Source organism: Hevea brasiliensis, chromosome 8 (genome assembly GCF_030052815.1).
Source record: "Hevea brasiliensis isolate MT/VB/25A 57/8 chromosome 8, ASM3005281v1, whole genome shotgun sequence".
NCBI classification, from domain to species: Eukaryota; Viridiplantae; Streptophyta; class Magnoliopsida; order Malpighiales; family Euphorbiaceae; genus Hevea; species Hevea brasiliensis.
In genome coordinates, this window is record NC_079500.1 from 74,202,874 (window position 1) to 74,225,742 (window position 22,869).

Below are 22,869 nucleotides of genomic sequence, written 5' to 3' on the forward strand. Positions count from 1 at the left end.
TATTGTGCACAGACCTGACGTGAGTCGCGTCTAGGCCTTGACTCAGTCTCTCAGAGCTTCCAAGCCTTTTTCAGTTGAAACACACAGTTTCACAGTGTTTCAGTACCATAACTTAGCATAAATCCAAAAATAATTTTAACTTCACTTTTACCTAGCTTTAATGTGCTAAATTCGACGTTCTCGAAGTTTTTGTGTTTAGAGTTACTATTCACTACACTATTCAAGTCAAATTATTGACTTTCTAAAGATTAATAGGTATGGGAATTCCAACTTCACCCACATACCACATTTTAGTCACCAAACTTGTTGGTTTTGGTCATTTTCTCAAAGCTTAAGTCCTTTAGGCAAAATTGTCAAATTTTTCAGTTTTGGTGTTCCTAGTTGCACTGTTTCATTGGTCATTCTACTGTTAAAATTTGGCAAAACTTTCTTCATAGAAAATGTTCCCTATTGTCTTAAGTTTATTCTCCTTTTTGAATCACTCCAATTTGAGTTTTGTAGCTCAAGTTATGGCCATTTGAACTATGGCTGCCGGATTGAATACAACCCAGATTTTCTGGGCAATTTTGGTTCTAGCAGTTTTGGGTCACCAACTGGGGGTGGCCAAATGACTTGGTTGCTGGCAGAATTTGGGCTTGTATTCCCCATGAAAGTTTTAGGTCTATATCTCATCTAACCTCTGGTAAAATTTCAGGTCATTTTAACCTGCCTAGCTCGAGTTATGACCAAATGAACAAACACTGCAAAATTGTAGGCTGCCCTGTACAAACTGACCAAATGAACAAACACTGTTCATTTGGTCAGTTTGTACAGGGCAGCCTACAATTTTTCAACTTTGGCCAATTTGTTCACTAGGTTTTGGTCGCTTTTTGAGCATGCTTCCTAAATGAAAATTGTGTCATTTAGTGTCTATTTTCATCCCCAATTGGTCCCATATTAATTGGACTTGTAAAATTTCATTTTTGGTCCCTCAAAGTTGACTTGGTCATGCTACACTCCCTCTAAATTTAACTTTAATTCCAACCATTCCGACACAACTCATTTGGTCACAAATGACCATTTTTCACTTCAAATTAGGTCAAAGACATCATTACTCATTTCTCACATTTTTGGTCCATAAACCCAAGTCCCAAAACCCTAACTTACTAAATTATTGCATTTAACCACATTTAGTGCTTATAATCCTAACCATTCAACTAAATAAAGTTTCTAAACTCATTCAAATCCATCAAACCATGCAAAACACACTCTCCATCATGCTGGCCAAATTTCAGTTTAGTCCTTTACATGTGTTTTTATTTCATTACTTTAATTTCTAAGCTCATTTCAATAACTAAACATGCATTTAAAGTGGAAAATTGAAAGTTAGCATACTAACCTTTGCTTGGAGGGTTTCTAGGCTTTCCTTTCTTCAATTCTTTCTTCTTCTTTTTACTCTTTAATGTTTCCTCAACATGTAAGGAGAATTTTTTGTGTTGGGACTTTGTGAATTTATGGGATAGAGTAGGGAAATTCAAGCTTCCTTTCCCTTAACAATGGTAGATTAAGGTGAAAGAATGGAGAGAGAGAGGTGAGGCGGTAAGTTTGGGTAAAGAAGATGACTTTATTTTTTTTTCTTTTCTTTTCTTTTATTTATTTTGGCTTATAGAAGACCCCAAAAAAATCTAATTAATTAAATATATTAATAATTGCTTTTATGGCATCATGCATGATGTAATGCATGATATCATCTCCCTACACTTTTTCATTTTTTTTATTAGTTTTTTAATTTAATTCTCGATTCTGAAATTTTCTTTGCTCCGATTTTATTTGACAGTTAGGTCAGGAGTCAGCTCTCGGGGTCAATTGACCAAATTGCCCCTCGCCGGTTCATCCCGATTTGCAAATAATTCAATATTTCTTCCGGCTCCCTGACCTAATTATTTGACTGACTTAACAGTTCTTTTTCATGATTTTCTCTTTTCCACTGTGTTCATAAGGGTCCTAAGGACTGCAGCGTCACATTTTACAGTTCGAAATTTGAGTTTAAAACGACTTGTGATCCTTCAGAAAGGTCACCCATCGCTGTGACTATCGGCTCGTTTAACTTCTTATATTCTGTTTTTCTTATTTATACTTAACTAATTGGCAATTACTGATTATTTGTATTTATGGCTTCTCTAGTTGTCTTAAGTGTGGTTCTAATCCCCTGAATTGTCCGGACCGACACCGGTCACCGGAACAGTGAAATATACCAGGCTATACAAATAGGGATGTTACAATTCTTCCCCCCCCCCCCCCCTAAAATAAATTTCGTCTCGAAATTTTACCTGGTATCAATCTCTGAACAGCTTTGGGTGTTGTCTCCTCATGTCCTCCTCTCGTTCTCAAGTAGCTTCTTGGCCTGAATGATGGTTCCACAGCACTTTTACCAAATGTATCTGCTTGTTCCGTAGCTGCTTCACCTCATAAGCCAGAATCTTTATGGGTTCTTCTTCATATGTGAGGTTTGGATTCACTTCAATTTCTTCTACTGGTAGTACATGAGATGGGTCTGATCGATACCTCCTCAACATATACACATGGAAGACATTATGTATCTTCTCCAACTCTAGAGGTAGTGCCAAATGATATGCCAAAGGACCCACTCTTTCCAGAACCTCATATGGCCCGATAAAACGAGGACTTAGTTTCCCTTTTCTGCCGAATCTCATAATCCTCTTCTAAGGAGAAACCTTGAGGACAACTTTCTCACCCACTACATACTCAATATCCCATCTTTTCAAATCAATATAGGACTTCTAACAGTCTGATGCAGTTTTAAGTCGATCTCTGATCACCCTGATTTTCTCTTCAGTTTGTTGAACAATTTCGGGTCTAATCATTTTTCTTTCACCCACGTCATCCCAACACAACGGGGTTCTATATTTTCTGCCATGCAAAGCTTCATATGGAGACATGCTTGATTGGTAGCTGTTGTTATAAGCAAACTCAATCAAAGGCAAGTGTGTATCCCAACTGCCCTCAAACTCAATCACACAAGCCCATAGCATGTCCTCCAAAATCTGAATTACTCTCTCAGACTGGCCATCTGTCTGTGGGTGGAATGCAGAACTGAAGTTCAATCTAGTTCCTAGGGCTCTCTGAAGACTACCCCAGAATCTAGAAGTGAACCTAGGATCTCTATCTGATACGATGGATACTAGCACTCCATGCAGTCTCATAATCTCATCGATGTACAACCTGGCCAATCTGTCCAAATTGTAGTCCATTCAGACTGGCAGAAAATGAGCAGACTTAGTCAGTCTATCGACAATGACCCATACTGCATCATGACTCTTCTGTGTCTTTGAAAGTCCCATCACAAAATCCATCGATATTCTTTCGCATTTCCATTCTGGTATTGGTAGTGGATGTAACAACCCAGTGGGTACTTGATGCTCTGCCTTTACTTGCTGACAAGTTAGGCATTTGGATACAAACTCTGCCACATCTCTCTTTATACCCATCCACCAGTAATGCTCCTTTAGCCCTCTAAACATTTTTATACCACCAGGGTGCATGGCAAAAGGAGACTCATGTGCTTCCTTCAAAATGATTTGTCTCAAATCAACATCATTAGGAACACATATTCTGCCCTGATATAGCAGTAAACCATCATTTCTGATTGAGAATTCTGGTTTCTTGCCCTGCCGGACTTCTTCCAACAGCTTCTGATACCTTTCATCATTCTGAGTAGCCATTCTGATCTGATCAATCAACACTGGCTGTACATGCCATGCAACTACTGTCTGCCCCTCATCATTAATCTCTAAACTGGCATGTAATGATCTCAACTCATGTACCAAAGATAAAGGAGTAACCCGTAGACTTGCCATAGTCTTGCGACTTAGGGCGTCAGCTACAACATTAGCTTTCCCTGGCTGATAGTCTATCAGACAATCATAGTCTTTTATCAACTCTAACCATCTCCTCTGTCTCAAATTCAAATCTTTCTGAGTGCCCAAATACTTTAAACTCTTATGATCTGTGTAGATGTAACACTTCTCCCCATACAAATAATGTCTCCAGCTCTTAAGAGCAAACACAATAGCTGCAAGCTCAAAATCATGTGTTGGATAATTCCTCTCATGCAGTTTCAGTTGGCGTGATGCATAGGCAATGATATTTCGATCTTGCATCAACACACAACCTAACCCATTGTGAGAAGCATTGCTGTAAATTGTATATTCTTTACCCGGTGTAGGTAAAGTCAAGATGGAGCCTCAGTTAAACATCTTTTCAATTCATCAAAACTTTGCTGGCATTTATCCGTCCACTGAAATTTCACATCTTTTCTAAGTAGCTTGGTCAATGGAGATGCCAACATGGAGAATCCCTTCACAAATCAACGGTAGTATCCAGCTAACCCCAGAAAACTGCGAATCTCTGTGACATTTCTGTGTGGCTTCCAATTAAGGACAGCTTCAATCTTGCTAGGATCTACCTTAATACCCTCTGCTGATACTATGTGCCCCAAAAAGGATATCTCCTTCAGCCAAAATTTACATTTCGATAATTTGGCGTATAGTTGTTTCTCCCTTAAAGTCTGCAGTACAATCCGCAGATGTCTATCATCCTCTTCCGCATTCCTTGAATAGACCAATATATCATCAATAAATACCACAACGAACTGGTCGAGGTATCGTCTGAAGATAGTGTTCATCAGATCCATAAAAGCAGCCGGAGCATTAGTTAACCCAAATGGCATGACCAAGAACTCATAATGGCCATAGCGAGTTCTAAAGGCAGTTTTAGGAATACTCTGCTCTTGTACTTTCAGCTGATAATAACTTGATCTCAGGTCAATTTTGGAGAACACAGCTGCACCCCTCAACTGATCAAATAAGTCATCAATGCAGGGCAATGGGTATCTGTTCTTTATTGTCACCTTATTCAACTGCAGATAGTCAATGCATAACTGGAGAGTGCCATCCTTCTTCTTTACAAACAATACTAGCGCTCCCCAAGGTGACACACTAGGGCGGATAAAGCCCTTATCAAGCAGCTCTTGCAATTGTACTTTCAATTCTTTTAGTTCTGCTGGTGCCATTCTGTATGGCATTATGGAGATTGGGTCCACACCAGGCATAACATCAATTTCAAACTGCACTTCTCTTTCTGGAGGTAATCCTGGCAATTCATTAGGAAATACATCTGGAAAGTCACATACAGTAGAAATGTCCCTCGGTGCTAGACTCCCCACTTGGGTGTTTATCACATGTGCCAAGTACGCCTCACACCCTTTTCTAATCATTTTTCTGGCCAATCATGGCGTGATGCCTGGCTAACCAATCCATGCCCAAGATAATGTCATAATCTCTGAAGGGCATTTCAATCAAATCAGACAGAAAAGTGTGTCATTGGATCACCAAAGGACAGTCCCTATATAGCCTATTTACCCTGACCTCCTGGCCTAATGGACTAGTTACTAGCACATCATAGTCCATTGGTACACACTGAATAGCAGTAGAACACATCACACTAGCACTAACATACGAATGTGTGGAGCCAGGATCAAATAACACATGTACATCTTGGTCAAGGATGGAAAAATTACCAGTTACAACGTCTGATGTTTCAGCCTCCTCCCTCTGACGCATGGTATACACTTTGACAGGTGCGCAACTGGATACTGGCTGGTTAACAGTGCTTTGACTTCCAAGAGTGTTACCAGGACCCTACCTCTGCCTCTACCTCTAGCAGCTGACTGTGACCCTCTAAGTGCAGAGACTTGGGCTAATCCCTCAGATGTAGCAGAAGGTCCAGACCAGCGCGGACTAGTACAATCCTTAGCAGAATGTCCGCTCCCTCCACAGTTAAAACATGCTCCAATGGCCTTGAAACAAACCCCACTGTGAGTTCTACCATAAGTTTCACACTACCGCACTGATAGAGCTCCTCAGGATACTTGCTGGGTCTGCTGACCAGACCGGGGTGGTCTTTGGCCAGAGAATCTACCTCTGCCAGATCTATGGGAGCTGGATCCCCCAAACTATTTCCTCTTCCTGGAACCACTCTCAGGTGCTTGTCTAGTAGTCTTTTCAGTCTTCTCTTTCTCTTGTGCACCCTTCTTCACTGCCCCTTCTGATTCTATCCTTTCCAGTTCCAGGGCCTGTGAGATCAACTCAGCGAAATTCTGATGTCGGAAACCCACAACTTGCATTCTCAGATTCGGCCTTAACCTGGACTCAAACCTCTTACATCTGTCTCTGGGGGTGGAGACTAAGCTTCCAGCATAGTGGCTTAGCCTTGAGAAGTCTCTCTCATATTCTGTTATGGTTCTATCTCTTTGTTTCAAACTCAAGAATTCTTGCAATTTCATATCTATATACGCATCAAGAACCCATTTCTGTCGAAACTCCCTCAAAAAGTCTGACCAGGTTAACACAGGTGGCTCAACCAAGCTGTGGGGGATGGTCTTCCACCATTCATACGCATCCCCTTGCAATAAGGAAATAGAATACTCGAACTTCAGCTCTTCCGTACACTGTAGCTTTCTAAAAACTTGTTCCATTCTTTCCAACCACTGTTCTGCTTCCAGTGGATCCACAGTGCCTTTAAACTCGGTGGCCCCAAATTTCATCAATTTTTCATATTGCCGAGCTGAGGGCTGTGGCTATGCTACAGGTACTTGCATCTGAGCTTGGGGTGGAATATTACCCGCCATTTCCTGGAAAAACGCAGCCATCTACTGTACAAACTGAGCAGGGAACTGCGGTGCTGGAGTAGGAGCTGAAATGGCTGACCCACTCACGTTCTGGAGTGCTAGGGCTTCCCCTTAAACCTTAGCCTCAACAGATTGTTCTTCGGAATGATCTCCTCCTTCCATTCCGTTTTCCCAAATTTTCTACTTCCTGAGATCAAACACAATGAGGTTGACCTCCGTTAGTGCATATTCATGATGTAAATACGTCATATGTATCAATTAAAGACACTTGAGCAGTTGTACTTATCAAAGAAATATTCATACACATAATCAAAATTTATTGAAAAACCATGCTCTAATACCACTTAAACATATCATACCTTACCCCTCTGTAAGGCATAACATGATCCCGTAGAATACTTAATTAACTACCGAACTTCACCTACCGATAACTCATTAAGTACCCTACAAGGGATTTTAAAACAATTTTCTTAGATTTTGGAAGTGGTGAGCATTTTGGTAGGAATTAAAAACCATTTATTCAAAGTTTAAATACTAGTAAAAAATTTTGTACATTTTAATTTTGCCGCAAATTTTATAAAAATTTTGACAGAGTTCCGTTTGTATTTGGAGAAAACAGTTCTTCAAATACCTAAAAAAAACACTTCCAATAATTTTCTCAACTCCCAACCTTCAATAAATCTCAAATCAACTTAATTCAATTCACTTCAACATAATTCCACAATCCAAATCAAAATTTATCATCTCAAAATAATTAATAACTTCAATCACAATGCATAAAATATGAAATTCATAAGTACAAATATTAATTTACAGAAGGAAATCCAAAAATAATATTATTACAATTTATTACACAACTGCTCGACTTTACATTGATACATAAAACATTCAATATTTACATCAAAATTAACTACAAGGGTATAAAATAATACCCGTACAAAATGATCAGTATGGTCCTCTATTCAATAGCAGCTCACTCTGCTGCTTTTTCCTTGCTCTTATTTGCGACAGCAAAATAAGCTATCGCTGAGTATAAAAATACTCAGTGGTGCACAATAAAAATTTAAAATAAGTTACATAAATTATTCATTGCCAAATCACAATTTAAATATTTTTCAATCACATTTCACAGTTATCAAAACTCAGAGTAACACAATTTAGTCAAATAATTTAATAAATACAGTGTTGCCAAAATCATACACAACTTAAGCCATGACACAAAATTTCCGATCAATGCCATGTTATACACCACGACAACGCAATCTACAACCCCATTAATAGAAATCAATGAGAGAGATGGCTAGCTAGCTAATGAGTACTCATCCGATCTCAACCTCAACTGGCAAGCCAGAGAGGGAGGAAAATAAACGATTTCAACCCCATAAATGGAGGAGGAATAATGTGATACTGTCAGGCTAAGTGTGAACATAAAATCAATTCAAAACAATTTATTTAAATAATTTATGAGAAATCTTATCAATTTCCAAAGTCATATTTGCCATTATGAAATGGCAACACAGTAAATAATTAATCACATAAGTCAAAATTTTGAGAATAAAATATTTAAACAAGAATTATTGTGCACAGACCTGACGTGAGTCACCTCTAGGCCTTGACTCAGTCTCTCAGAGCTTTCAAGCCTTTTTCAGCTGAAACACACAGTTTCACAGTGTTTCAGTATCATAATTTAGCATAAACCCAAAAATAAATTTAACTTCACTTTTACTTAACTTTAATGTGCTAAATTCGACGTTCTCGAAGTTTTTGTGTTTCGGGTTACTATTCACTATACTCTTCAAGTCAAATTGTTCACTTTCTAAAGCTTAATAGGTATGGGAATTCCAACTTCACCCACATACCACATTTTGGTCACCAAACTTGTTGGTTTTGGTCATTTTCTCAAAGCTTAAGTCCTTTAGGCAAAATTGTCAAATTTTCAGTTTTGGTGTTCCTAGTTGCACTGTTCCATTGGTCATTCTACTGTTAGAATTTGGCAAAACTTTCTTCATAGAAAATGTTCCCTATTGTCTTAAGTTTATTCTCCTTTTTGAATCACTCCAATTGGAGTTTTGTACGTCAAGTTATGGCCATTTGAACCATGGCTGCCGGATTGAATACAACCCAGATTTTCTAGGCAATTTTGGTTCTGGCAGTTTTGGGTCACCAATTTGGGGTGGCCAAATGACTTAGTTGCTGGTAGAATTTGGGCTTGTGTTCTTCATAAAAATTTTAGGTTTATATCTCATCTAACCTCTGGTAAAATTTCAGGTCATTTTGACCTGCCTAGCTCGAGTTATGAACAAATGAACAAACACTGTTCATTTGGTCAGTTTGTACTGGGCAGCCTGCAATTTTTCAACTTTGGTCAATTTGTTCACTAGGTTTTGGTCACTTTTTGGGCATGCTTCCTAAATGAAAATTGTGTCATTTAGTGTCTATTTTCATCCCCAGTTGGTCCCATATTAATTGGACTTGTAAAATTTCATTTTTGGTCGCTCAAAGTTGACTTGGTCATGCTGCACTCCCTCTGAATTTAACTTTAATTCCAACCATTCCAACACAACTCATTTGGTCACAAATGACCATTTTTCACTTCAAATTAGGTCAAAGACATCATTACTCATGTCTCACATTTTTTGCCCATAAACCTTAAGTCCCAAAACCCTAACTTACTAAATTATTGCATTTAACCACATTTAGTGCTTTTAATCCTAACCATTCAACTAAATAAAGTTTCTAAACTCATTCAAATCCATCAAACCATGCAAAACACACTCCCCATCATGTTAGCCAAATTTCAGTTTAGTCCTTTACAAGTGTTTTTATTTTATTACTTTAATTTCTAAGCTCATTTCAATAACTAAACATGCATTTAAAGTGGAAAATTGAAAGTTAGCATACTAACCTTTGCTTGGAGGGTTTCTAGGCTTTCCTTTCTTCAATTCTTTCTTCTTCTTTTTACTCTCTAATGTTTCCTCAACATGTAAGGAGAAATTTTTGTGTTGGGACTTTGTGAATTTATGGGATAGAGTAGGGAAATTCAAGCTTCCTTTCCCTTAACAATGGTGGAATAAGGTGTAAGACCCAAAAAAAAATCTAATTAATTAAATATATTAATTATTACTTTTATGGCATCATGCATGATGTCATGCATGATGTCATCTCCCTACACTTTTTCATTTTCTTTTTTTTTTTCTATTAGTTCTTTAATTTAATTCTCGATTCTGAAATTTTCTTTTCTCCGATTTTATTTGACAGTTAGGCTAGGAGTCAGCTCTCGGGGTCAATTGACCAAATTGCCTCTCACCTGTTCATCCCGGTTTGCAAATAATTCAATATTTCTTCTGGCTCTCTGACCTAATTATTTGACTGACTTAACAGTTCTTTTTCATGATTTTCTCTTTTCCACTGTGTTCATAAGGGTCCTAAGGACCGCAGCGTCACATTTTACAGTTCGAAATTTGAGTTTAAAACGACTTCGCAGTCCTTCCCGAGAAAGTCACCCATCGCTGTGACTCTCGGCTCGTTTAACTTCTTATATTCTGTTTTTCTTATTTATACTTAACTAATTGGCAATTACTAATTATTTGTATTTACGGCTTCTCTAGTTGTCTTAAGTGTGGTTCTAATCCCCTGAATTGTCCGGACCGACACCGGTCACCGGAACAGTAAAATATACCAGGCTATACAAATAGGGGTATTACAATTATATTATAAAGTGTTATTATATATATATATATATATATATATATATATATATATATATATATATATATATATATATAATTTGTTTTAGGTTCTTCCTTTAATTTAATTTAAGTTTAGATAAGAAAAAATGTAAATTAAACTAAAATAATAATATAAATTTGATTTTATATATATTTTTTCAATTCTAATTTAATTTAGTTCATTTTTGAATTTGCATTTGGGTATCGATAGTTCTTGGTATTTACGGTTTTCTAGTTCGTTTATAGTCTTTATCCTAGCTCTTTAACAAGTAGCCTAACATTTTCTTTGAATTCGTTGTTGTGCAAGGTAAATGAAGAAAAATTAATGAGAAAAAAAAATAATATATATATATATACATATATATATATATATATATATATTATTTTTTTTTTCATCCAAATAAAGGCAAAGGTGAAGGGTAAGCCTTAAAGGTTTTATGGGGTGCTTTTCTGCGTTTCTACTTCAATTGTGCTATGGTTGCTCTGCCTCTGCAAAAGCTCAAATCCTTCTTATCCAGGAAAAAAAGCCAAAAACTTCTCTCTTCTGGTATTCTTTCTTCCTCTTTCTCTCAGCTCAAGTTATAATTTTCGTGCTCTTTCTTTTTCAAAATGGATTCTCATCACAATAACCATCCACAGCCCAATCAAACACATTCTTTCACCAAGAAATCAAGACCCTTTTCATTTTACTTATCTTCAATATTAATTCTCTGTTTAGCCATCTCATATAGTCTTACCAAAACCAACTACATCAAAATTCAATACCTCAAGTCAATCCTTTCATCACACCCTTCCTCTTTTAAGAAATTTTTAGGGTTTCTTAATGGATTGCAAAAACCGACCAAAGCCCTAATAACAAATCCCATTGCTTTTCCCTCCCACTGTATTCTATGGATGGCCCCGTTCCTTTCAGGTGGTGGGTATAGCTCAGAAGCTTGGTCATATATTTTAGCTCTTAATGAACATGCGAAAGAATCAATATTTAGGTTAAAAATTGAGCAACATGGTGATCTAGAATCTTTAGAATTCTGGGAGGGTTTGTCTGATGATGTTAAGAACTTGGCTTTTAAGCTTCACCAAACAGATTGCAGAATGAATGAAACCATTGTCTTGTGTCATAGTGAGCCTGGTGCTTGGTACCCACCGTTGTTTGAAACCCTTCCTTGTCCACCAATTGATTATCAAAATTTTATGTTTGTAATTGGTAGAACCATGTTTGAAACTGATAGAGTGAATATTGAACATGTTAGGCGGTGTAATCGCATGGACAGTGTTTGGGTTCCTACTGAATTTCATGTTTCCACATTTATAGAGAGTGGGGTTGATCCATCCACGGTTGTGAAAGTTGTTCAGCCTATTGATGTCGAGATCTTTGATCCGCTTAAGCATAAACCATTGAATCTTGCATCAATAGGGAATCTGGTTTTAGGAACAAGAAACATGGATTCTAATTCCAAGGAATTTGTTTTTTTGAGTGTGTTTAAGTGGGAGTATAGGAAAGGGTGGGATGTGTTACTGAAATCCTACTTGACTGAATTTTCTGGGATTGATGGGATTTCTTTGTATTTATTAACAAATCCATACCATTCCGACAGTGATTTTGGGAACAAGATTTTGGATTTTGTGGAGGATTCTGGTATAGAAAAACCAGAAAATGACTGGGCTGCCATTTATGTGATTGATACCCACATAGCTCAAATTGATTTGCCGAGATTGTATAAGGCAGCCAATGCATTTATTCTTCCATCAAGAGGGGAAGGATGGGGGAGGCCTATTGTCGAAGCCATGTCCATGTCTTTGCCAGTTATTGCAACTAATTGGTCTGGACCAATGGAGTATCTGACCGATCATAATAGCTATCCTTTACCGGTGGATGGAATGAGTAAAGTTATGGAAGGACCGTTCAGGGGGCATCTCTGGGCTGAACCTTCTATTGATAAGCTTCAACATCTAATGAGGCATGTCATGACCAATGTTGAGGAAGCTAAGACCAGAGGGAGGCATGCAAGAGAAGACATGGTTAGAAAGTTTTCTCCTGAGGTTGTTGCAGGGATTGTCAATAACCAATTACAAAATGTACTTGATAAGATTATTTGAAAGTTCATATATATATATATATATATATATATATATATATATATATATATATATATATTTGGTAAATATTAATGGTTTGAATAGGAATTATGCTGCATTTGCAACAGAGCTTAAAGCTCATAACAGTTTCATAGAACAATTCAGATTCAATTTGATATAGTTCAGCACCTGGTCAATTCTGTTGTGCACGTTGAAACAATTGTCTACAGTGAGATTTGAACAACTGAAGCTTGAAATTCATCTGTGGAAGTCATTGTAATTGCCAAGGAGAAAAGCCATTCTCAGAAGTTTCGAAGCTTGGCATCTACCAACGTGCTATTTCTTGGATAAATGATTGACCTCGTAACAAATGTTGTTTTGTTGCTCTTGTTATTGATCATGTTTTTTCTCGTTTGTTAGCTGCACTAGTAGTATTCCCCCTGTTTATATTCTCATTGCCTTATACAGGAAATCTCAAGCCTCGGTTAACATTTCTTCCAGCACTGACACATATGCAGTTATTTCGACTGTATTAAATGTAAGGATACTTGCCAAAAGCCACGTCCTAGCTGAAATCATTTTTCTTCACATTTTTCCTGTCAAACTTACATCCGCTCTGATTTGTTTTACTACGTCAAAACACAGATTCTTGCATCAACTTTCAGAGTTTGCTTCTTTTACTCCCTCAATTTTCCTGGTTAATATTTGTACACTATGAATTCTTAAACGGCCACGCCCTTTGCTTAAATGATAAATCTCTGCTGGGAAGATTTTCTGAAGCCAATTTCCCAAAATTTTTCTGCATAAACAAGTTTCTGGGCATAAGTTAATTGGTTGCCCATGCACTTTGTAGAAATTGTTTCGGCAATTTGGTCAATGGGCAAAGGAAATGTAACTCGTTGATAAATAGCATATGAGATGTGCAGTCTGTTCAGATTTTGCTGTCGCAACTTTATTTATATTCATACAATAAAGGGTCCTTGAGTGCAATCATAAGATGTCCTGCAAAAATTCAATCAACGTAAATATCATTCCATCTCCAAATTGGGCAAGGAGTATTAGTAATAAATTTAAAACAATCACAATAAGAAAATTTTCAGATATTATCTACCATACAAGTCGCAGCTTCAAGTGATCTCACTTGATTGTTCTATCCTTTCTTTCACTTGTGATAACATACAAAACTATCGCTGAGCAGTGAACTCCGTAGTGCACAACTAATAATTTAAAACTTAATACAAGTTATGCTTTGCCAAACCATAACAAATAAAATTTAAATATTTCTAAATTCTTCAAAATTCATGAAACCCAAAAACTAATATTTTCAATCATGCAAATTATTCATTTGAATAACCTTTTGATCAAATAGTAACAATTTATTCACAATTCTCTTAAATCATAAAATAATATTATATTGTTCAAATACTGACAAATATTTATTTCGATCACAATTTATCAAATTATCATAAGTTAAAGAATGTTAAAAATATTCACACAACTTAGAGCATGACACTAAAATAATGTCAGATTGTATACCACAACAAAGCTAATTCATCCCAATAGCCAAAGGCTAATGAGGCATATCAAGTCTAGCTAGCATAATATATGAGTACTCATTCAAATTCTTCCTCAACTAGCACACACCTCAACAATTTAGCCAGAGAGGGAATTCTTTTCTTCCCATTAGACAAGCTAATGAGGAATTCGATCACATTGCCATGCCAACTGTGGTTTCAAATCATATTCAAAATAATATCTATTCACAAAAAGTATTTACAAATCACTAAACATATTTAATCATTGTAAATTCATGCACAATATTGACAATATCTCAAATGTACCATTCACAATTTATAATTTTCAAACCATACAATAAATTCTTAAATGCATAGGAGAAAACATACTTGATTCATATAAAGTCATTCAAAACCCATTATAAATTTAAAACATAGAAAATAAGTTAGTTGTGCACAAACCTCTTTTGTTGACTTGATTTAATCCAACCTTCTTTCTTTCTTCTAAGATCCCTTTCCAACTGAAACACATAATTTTAAAGTGTTTCAGTATCCATTCGACCCATTTCTAATAATTAATTCTAATAATTTTATTTTTGCATACAAGATTTACCTATTAGGGTTATGGAGTTACTAGTCAAACATAAATGTTGACTTTCCACACTTAACAGATATATTAATTCTAGTTGCACTATGATCCCTCAGTTTGAGTTTAACTCATGTTGGCCAAAGCTCAGTGTATGTTATTTTAAATTTTCAGATTCATGGCCAATGTTTACTATCCATTGGACCAATGTTACAATGAGAATTTAACAAAATTCTCTTCATCAAACTGTTTCTCATTGTGTCTTTTTTAATTTCCTTTTTGAATCACTCCATTTGGAGTTGTATAACTCAAGTTATGATCAATTAACCATAACTAGGTCAAATCTGAATTTTAGTTTCCTTACTAGGCAATTTTGGTATGGAATTTAACCAATTTATTTGGACAGCTTGTAGTAACATTTAGGCTTTGCATTCTTTATAGGATTTGTTATCCTATGCCTTTCTATAGACCAAGTTATGGTCATTTTACTAAAGCTGGACAATTTGCACTTGTTTCGCAAATTATGGTCGATTTTGATTCTGGACAGATTTTGTAACCCAACTTGGGTAAGCAATTTGACTTGGTTAATGGCATTTCTGGGCTTTGTGGTCTTAACCAAAGTTGTAGCCCTATGTCTGAGTTTTCCAACAGTATAAATTTTAGGTCATTTGGACCTGTTTTCAGTGAATTATGGCCAATTACGTGAATACTGTTCATATGGTCAAATTCTGGATTTGCACATTACCAATTCCGGATTAGGCCAAATTTAAGGTTAATTTCCAGACAAAATTTTGGCAAGTTTTCTACGTGAAAGTTAGTTCATTATATGTCTAATTTTACCTCCAATTGGCTCATACCAATTGGGATCTCACAATTAGGGTTATAGCCCCAAATGCATACTGCCCTTATATAATTCTTCAATTACACAAACATTACACATTTAAATTCAAAATCCTCAAACTCCCATACCTAAATTCTGGATTCATCACATTCCATACTCATTCATCACACCTCAAATTGGTCAATTTGAGCAGTTTATACAAGTCCTTAATATACAATACACATCCCTTATAACACCCCTATTGTCTACACACCTTGAGCAGCATACTTGGAGTAAGAAAGATGAGTTTTGGTGGAGTTTTGAAGAAGTCCAAAAGAGATAAGTTGTGACACCCCTTACCCGTCTACAGTATATCCGAGTAAGATATGTCACACGGTGTACCGCAACACTCTATTTTATCTTAATCATTTTTATTCTTCCTTAATTTATTTTTATCATAGTTTTGAATATAACTTATGAAATATAATTCATTTAAGTCATTTATTGAAATTATAATTTATTTGAGGTTCTGAAAATTTTATAGAAAATCCGGCAGAGTACCGGCTAAAAATGGAGAAAACAGTTCTTCGGAACCTGTGAAAAACACTTCCAATAATCATATCATTCTCAAACTCCAATAATCATCAAAATCTCAATATTTTTCAACAACATTTCCATTTCTCAATCATTGATTTCTCATGGTACTCATATAGAAGCAATAAATAAATACTCAAATTTTCTATTCATAACCACAATTTTCACTATTTACATTAACATCAAAATACATTACATAAGACTCAATTACACAAGAGAAAATAAAAGTTAGTTATAAAATACCAAAATGAAACCTAGTGTCCTACCAATGCACTGAAGATGGTGAGGTGACACGGACACTATGCAGAGCTGCAGGAGGTCTCACCCAGTCTGTGGTCTACTGGACTCTCGGTCAGTATCTCTAGAACCTACACGTGGCAAAAGCAACGCGCTAAGCAATAATGCTTAGTGGTGCCAATAATAAAATAAAAAGAAATAACAGAAAATAAATATGTAGTGAATGTATTGATGTCTCATTGTAAATAAATTTTCAATGAGTATTTGTAGTCGTACTTATTTTGTACTGGTTATGTTCATTATTTCATTAAATTTATCCACTTTCATTTTTGGTTGCCCAAGTAACCTATACTGGACGACTAGACTGGATAAATGGGTAAACTGGCACTGGGTATCAAGTACCTCGGGCCGTCACACCATCGGTCACATATGTATCTCCCGGTATGCAACAGAATAGCTAATAAGCTGTAATAACATCAGGCACAAGGCCAAATCTGTCACACCTTACCCCTCTGTAAGGTATAACATGATTCCGTAGAATACTTAATGAACTACCGAACTTCACCTACCGAAACTCATTAAGTACCCTACAAGGGATTTTAAAACAATTTTCTTACATTTTGGAAGTGGTGAGCATTTTGATAAGAATTTAAAATCATTTATTCAAGTTTAAATACTAATAAAAATTTTTGTCCATTTTAATTTTGCGGCAAATTTTATAAAAATTTTGACAGAGTTCCCTCTGTATTTTGAGAAACCAGTTCTTCAAAGACCTGTAAAAAGCACTTCCAAAAAATATTTCATAACTCCCAACCTTCAATGACTCAATCATTTCAAAATATTTAATATTTCCATTCACAAAGCATAAAGTAGGAATTTCATATGTACAAATATTAAATTTACAGAAGAAAGTCCAAAATAATATCATTACAATTTATTTACAACTGCTCAACTTACATTGATACAAATAACATTTCTATATTTTCATAAAGATTATCTACAAGGATATAAAATAATACCCGTACAAAATGATCAGAGTAGTCCTCTATTTAACAGCAGCTCACTCTGCTGCTTTCTCCTTGCTCTTATCTGCGATAGCAAAATAAGCTATCGCTGAGTATAAAAATACTCAGTGGTGCACAATAAAAATTTAAAATGCAATAATTAAATCATTCATTGCCAAACACAATTCAAATATTTCTCAAACACATTTCAACAATTATCAAAGTTCCTAATAACACCATTTTGTCAAATAATTTATTAAACACAGTTTAGTCAAATAATTTCATAAACACAGTGTTGCCAAAGTCATACACAACTTAAGCCATGACACAAAATTTCCGATCAATGGCGCGTTGTACACTACGACAAAGCAATCTCAACCCCATTAATGAAAATCAAGGAGGGAGGTGGCTAGCTAGCTAATGAGTACTTATTCGATCTACAACCTCAACTGGTAAGCCAGAGAGGGAGAAAAATAAACGATCTCAACCCCATAAATGGAGGAGGAATAATAAGTAACTGTCATGCTAAGTGTGAATCAAAAATCCATTTCAAACATTTCATTCAAATATTGCATACAAAAATCAAATCAATTTCCAAAGTTGCAATTTGATCACAAGGTGGCAACACAAAAGTTCATAAATTCATAATGCGTACTAAATCAATTTTTCAAGGATAAAATGCTTAAATAGGGTTTATTGTGCAAAAACCTCAAGCGAGTCGTCCCTTAGCCTCGACTCGGTTCCTCGGGTATCTTCTCGATATTCTTTGAACTGAAACACACAATTTTACAATGTATCAGTACTAGAACTTAACATAAATCCAAACTAAATTTAGCTTCACAATTACCTAGCTCTAACGTGCTAAATTCGACGTTCTTTAAATTTTGTATTTCGGGTTACTATTCACTGCACTATTTAAGTCAAATAGTTGACTTTCTAAGGCTTAATAGGTATGGGAATTCCAACTTCACCCACATACCACATTTTGGTCACTAAACTTGTTGGTTTTGGTCATTTTCTCAAAGCTTAGGTCATTTTGGCAAAATTGCCAATTTTCGATTTTAGTGCTCCGAAGTTGCACTGTTCCATTGGTCAATCTACTGTTAGAATTTGGCAAAACTTCCTCCATAGAAAATGTTCCTTATTGTCTTAAGTGTATTCTCATTTTTGGATCACCCCAATCAGAGTTTTGTAGCTCAAGTTATAGCCAAAATACAGTTACTGTTCACGTGCACTGTTCATACTGCAACTATGGTTCTGGCAGGTTTTTGATCCAAATTTGTTCAGTAATTTGATCAAGTTAAGTTCATAATTTGGTCTAACTTTCTTCATATGAAATGTTCTACTATGTCTTAGGTATCCATCGGTTTAAGAATCACCTAAATCAGAGTTTTCTAGAGAGAGTTATAGCCATTCAAACATTACTGCTCAAATGGCAATCCTGCAATTTTGCAAGTACAGTAACTCAATTTTGCTCAATAATTTGAATGGGTTAATGGCATAATTTGGGTTGGTGTTCTTCATGAAAGTTTTATATCTATATCTTATCTAATTTCTGGTAAAATTTCAGGTCAATTTGACCTGTCTAGCTCGAATTATGACCAAATGAACAGTTACTGTTCATTTGGTCAGTTTGGTGCAGTGGCAGCCTGCTCTCATTTCACTTTGGTCAATTGGTTCACCAAGTTTTAGTCAGTTTTTGGCCATGGTTCCTCAATGAAAATTGTGCAATTTTATGTCTATTTTCATCTCCAATTGGTGGCATATCAATTGGACCTGTAAAATTTCTGTTTTGGTCCTTCAAAGTTAGTTTGGTCATGCTACCAGCAGCATGACCATTTGACCTACGAATTTGACTTCCATTCTATCAATTACCACACATTTCCTTTGGTCATTATTGACCATTTTTCAGTCCACAATTGGTCAAAGATATCATTTATACATTTCTCCAAAATTTGGTTCACAAACCCTAACATTCAGACCCTAACTTATTCATCTCATGCATTTAACTACATTTAATGGTTTTAGTGCTAATCATTCAACTAATGGAGATCCATAAACTCATTCAAACTCATTAAATTCATGCAATTCATACTCCCTTCAACCAGACCAAAATTTCAGCAATGGTCCTTCCCCCATATTTGTTTCATTTAATCAAGTTCTAAGCTCTCTTTCACAACTAATTATGTATTTAAAGAAGTAAAATGGTAAGTTAGCACACTAACCTTTCTTAAATCCTTCAAACCCTATCTTTAACTCTTCTTTCTTCTTGTAATTCTTCTTCTCAAGTTGTAATAACAAGCTTTAGTGAAGTCTTTAGGGAAGTTATAAAGGTTAAATGGAGAAAATTAAGCTTAAGTGTAAGCTTAATGAAGAAACTTCTATGGAGAATTTTGGGAGGAGTGGGGCAGCAAAGAGAGGTGGAAGAAGAAAGGATTTTTGTTTTTTTTTTTTTTTTCTTTTCTTTATTTATTTAGGCTTATGGAAGACCACAAAAAGTCCAATTAAATAATTCAACTAATTAATTTATTTTTGGCATCATGCATGAGATCATGCATGATGTCATCACTTTTGACTTTTTCATTTTCCTCTTTCTTTTTCTATTTTTTTCTATTTTTCTATTAGTTCTTTAATTTAATTCTCGATCACGAAGTTTTCTTTTCTCTGATTTTATTCGACAGTTAGGTTAGGAGTTAGCTCTCGGGGTCAATTGACCAAATTGCCCCTCGCCGGTTCATCCCGGTTTGCAAATAATTCTATATTTCTTCCGGCTCCCTAACCTAATTATTTGACTGACTTAACAGTTCTTTTTCATGATTTTCTCTTTTCCACTGTATTCATAAGGGTCCTAAGGACTGCGGCGTCACTTTTTACGGTTCGAAATTTGAGTTTAAAACGACTTCGCAGTCATTCCCGAGAAGGTCACTCATCGCTGTGACTCTCAGTTTGTTTAACCTCTTATGTTCTGTTTTTCTTATTTATAGTTAACTAATTAAACATTACTAATTATTTGTGTTTATGCTTCTCAAGTTGTCTTAAGTGTGGCCCTAATCCCATTAATTGTCCGGACCGACACCGGTCACCGGAACAGTGAAATATACCAGGCTATACAAATAGGGGTGTTACAATTCTCCCCCCCTTAAAATAAATTTCGTCTCAAAATTTTACCTAGCATCAATTTCTGAATAGCTGTGGGTGTTATCTCCTCATGTCCTCCTCTCGTTCCCAAGTAGCTTCTTGGCCCGAATGATGGTTCCACAGCACTTTTACCAATGGTATCTGCTTATTCCGTAGCTACTTCACCTCATAAGCCAGAATCTTTATGGGTTCTTCTTCATATGTGAGGTATGGATTCACTTCTATTTCTTCTATTGGTAGTACATGAGATGGGTTTGATCGATACCTCCTCAACATCGACACATGGAAGACGTTATGTATCTTCTCTAACTCTGGAGGTAGTGCCAAACGATAAGCCAAAGGACCCACTCTTTCCAATACCTCATATGGCCCGATAAAACGAGGACTTAGTTTCCCCTTCCTGCCGAATCTCATAATCCTCTTCCAAGGAGAAACCTTGGGGAACACTTTCTCACCCATTGCATACTCAATATCCCTTCTTTTCAAATCAACATAGGACTTTTGACGGTCTGATGCAGCTTTAAGTCGACCTTTGATCACCCTGATTTTCTCTTTAGTCTGTTGAACAATTTCGGGTCCAATCATTTTTCTTTCACCTACGTCATCCCAACACAACGGGGTTCTACATTTTCTGCCATACAAAGCTTCATATGGAGGCATCCCAATGCTTGATTGGTAGCTGTTGTTGTAAGCAAACTCAATCAAAGGCAAGTGTGTATCCCAACTACCCTCAAACTCAATCACACAAGCCCGTAGCATGTTCTCCAAGATCTGAATTACCCTCTTAGACTGGCCATCTGTCTGTGGGTGGAATGCCGTACTGAAGTTCAATCTAGTTCCTAGGGCTCTCTGAAGACTACCCCAGAATCTAGAAGTGAACCTAGAATCTCTGTCTGATACAATGGATACTGGCACTCCATGAAGTCTTACAATCTCATCAATGTACAACCTGGCCAATCTGTCCAAACTGTAGTCCATTCGGACTGGCAGAAAATGAGCAGACTTAGTCAGTCTGTCGACAATGACCCATACTGCATCATGACTCTTCTGTGTCCGCGGAAGTCCCATTACAAAATCCATCGTTATTCTTTCCCATTTCCATTCTGGCACTGGTAGTGGATGTAACAACCCAGTTGGTACTTGATGCTCTACCTTTACTTGCTGACAAGTTAGGCACTTTGATACAAACTCTGCCACATCTCTCTTCATACCCATCCACCAGCAATGCTCCTTTAGCCCTCTATACATTTTTGTACCACCAGGGTGCATAGTAAAAGGAGACTCATGTGCTTCCTTCAAAATGATCTACCTCAAATCAACATCATTAGGAACACACATTCTGCCCTGGTGTAGCAGTAAACCATCATCTCTGCTTGAGAGCTCTGGTTTCTTGCCCTGTCGAACTTTTTCCAATAGCTTCTGATACTTTTCATCATTCTAAACAGCCATTCTGATCTGATCAATTAACACTGGCTGTACATGCCATACAACTGTTGTTTGCCCCTCATCATTAATCTCTAAACTGGCATGTAATGATCTCAACTCATGTATCAAAGACAAGGGAGTAACCTGTAGACTTGCCATAGTCTTACGACTTAAGGCGTCAGCCACAACATTAGCTTTCCCTGGCTGATAGTCTATCAGGCAATCGTAGTCTTTTATCAACTCTAACCACCTCCTCTGTCTCAAATTCAACTCTTTATGGGTGCCCAAATACTTCAAGCTCTTATGATCTGTGTAGATGTAGCACTTCTCCCCATACAAATAATGTCTCCAGATCTTAAGAGCAAACACAATAGCTGCAAGCTCCAAATCATGTGTTGGATAATTCCTCTCATGCGGTTTCAGCTGGCGTGATGCATAGGCAATGACATTTCGATCTTGCATCAACACACAACCTAACCCATTGTGAGAAGCATCGCTGTAAACTGTATATTCTTTACTCGGTGTAGGTAAAGTCAGGACTGGAGCCTCTGTCAAACATCTTTTCAATTCATCAAAACTTTGCTGGCATTTGTCCGTCCACTGAAATTTCACATCCTTTCTAAGTAGCTTGGTCAATGGAGATGCCAACATGGAGAATCCCTTCACAAATCTACGGTAGTATCCAGCTAACCCCAGAAAACTGTAAATCTCTGTGACATTTCTGGGTGGCTTCCAATTAAGGACAGTTTCAATCTTGCTAGGATCTACCTTAATACCCTCTGCTGATACTATGTGCCCCAAAAAGGATATCTCCTTCAGCCAAAATTCACATTTCGACAATTTGGCATATAGCTGTTTCTCCCTCAAAGTCTGCAGTACAATCCGCAGATGTCTATCGTGCTCTTCTGCATTCCTCGAATAGACCAATATATCATTAATAAATACCACAACAAACTGGTCGAGGTATGGTCTGAAGATAGTGTTCATCAGATCCATAAAAGCAGCCGGAGCATTAGTTAACCCGAATGGTATGACCAAGAACTCATAATGGCTATAACG

The 22,869-nt window shown here is 36.5% G+C and overlaps 1 protein-coding gene across 1 annotated transcript; it reads left to right on the forward strand.

The window, feature by feature from the left end:
- The first annotated feature begins 10,822 nt into the window (after nucleotides 1-10,822).
- LOC110663344 (uncharacterized) lies at nucleotides 10,823-12,981 on the forward strand. The gene has a single exon (XM_021822607.2). The coding sequence runs from the start codon at nucleotides 11,026-11,028 to the stop codon at nucleotides 12,511-12,513; it is 1,488 nt and encodes a 495-aa protein (XP_021678299.2). The 5' UTR covers nucleotides 10,823-11,025; the 3' UTR covers nucleotides 12,514-12,981.
- Nucleotides 12,982-22,869: the final 9,888 nt, after the last annotated feature.

Excerpts from the sequence above, each read along its gene's own strand:
- LOC110663344 (XM_021822607.2), top strand. The coding sequence starts at position 11,026 with ATGGATTCTCATCACAATAACCATCCACAGCCCAATCAAACACATTCT.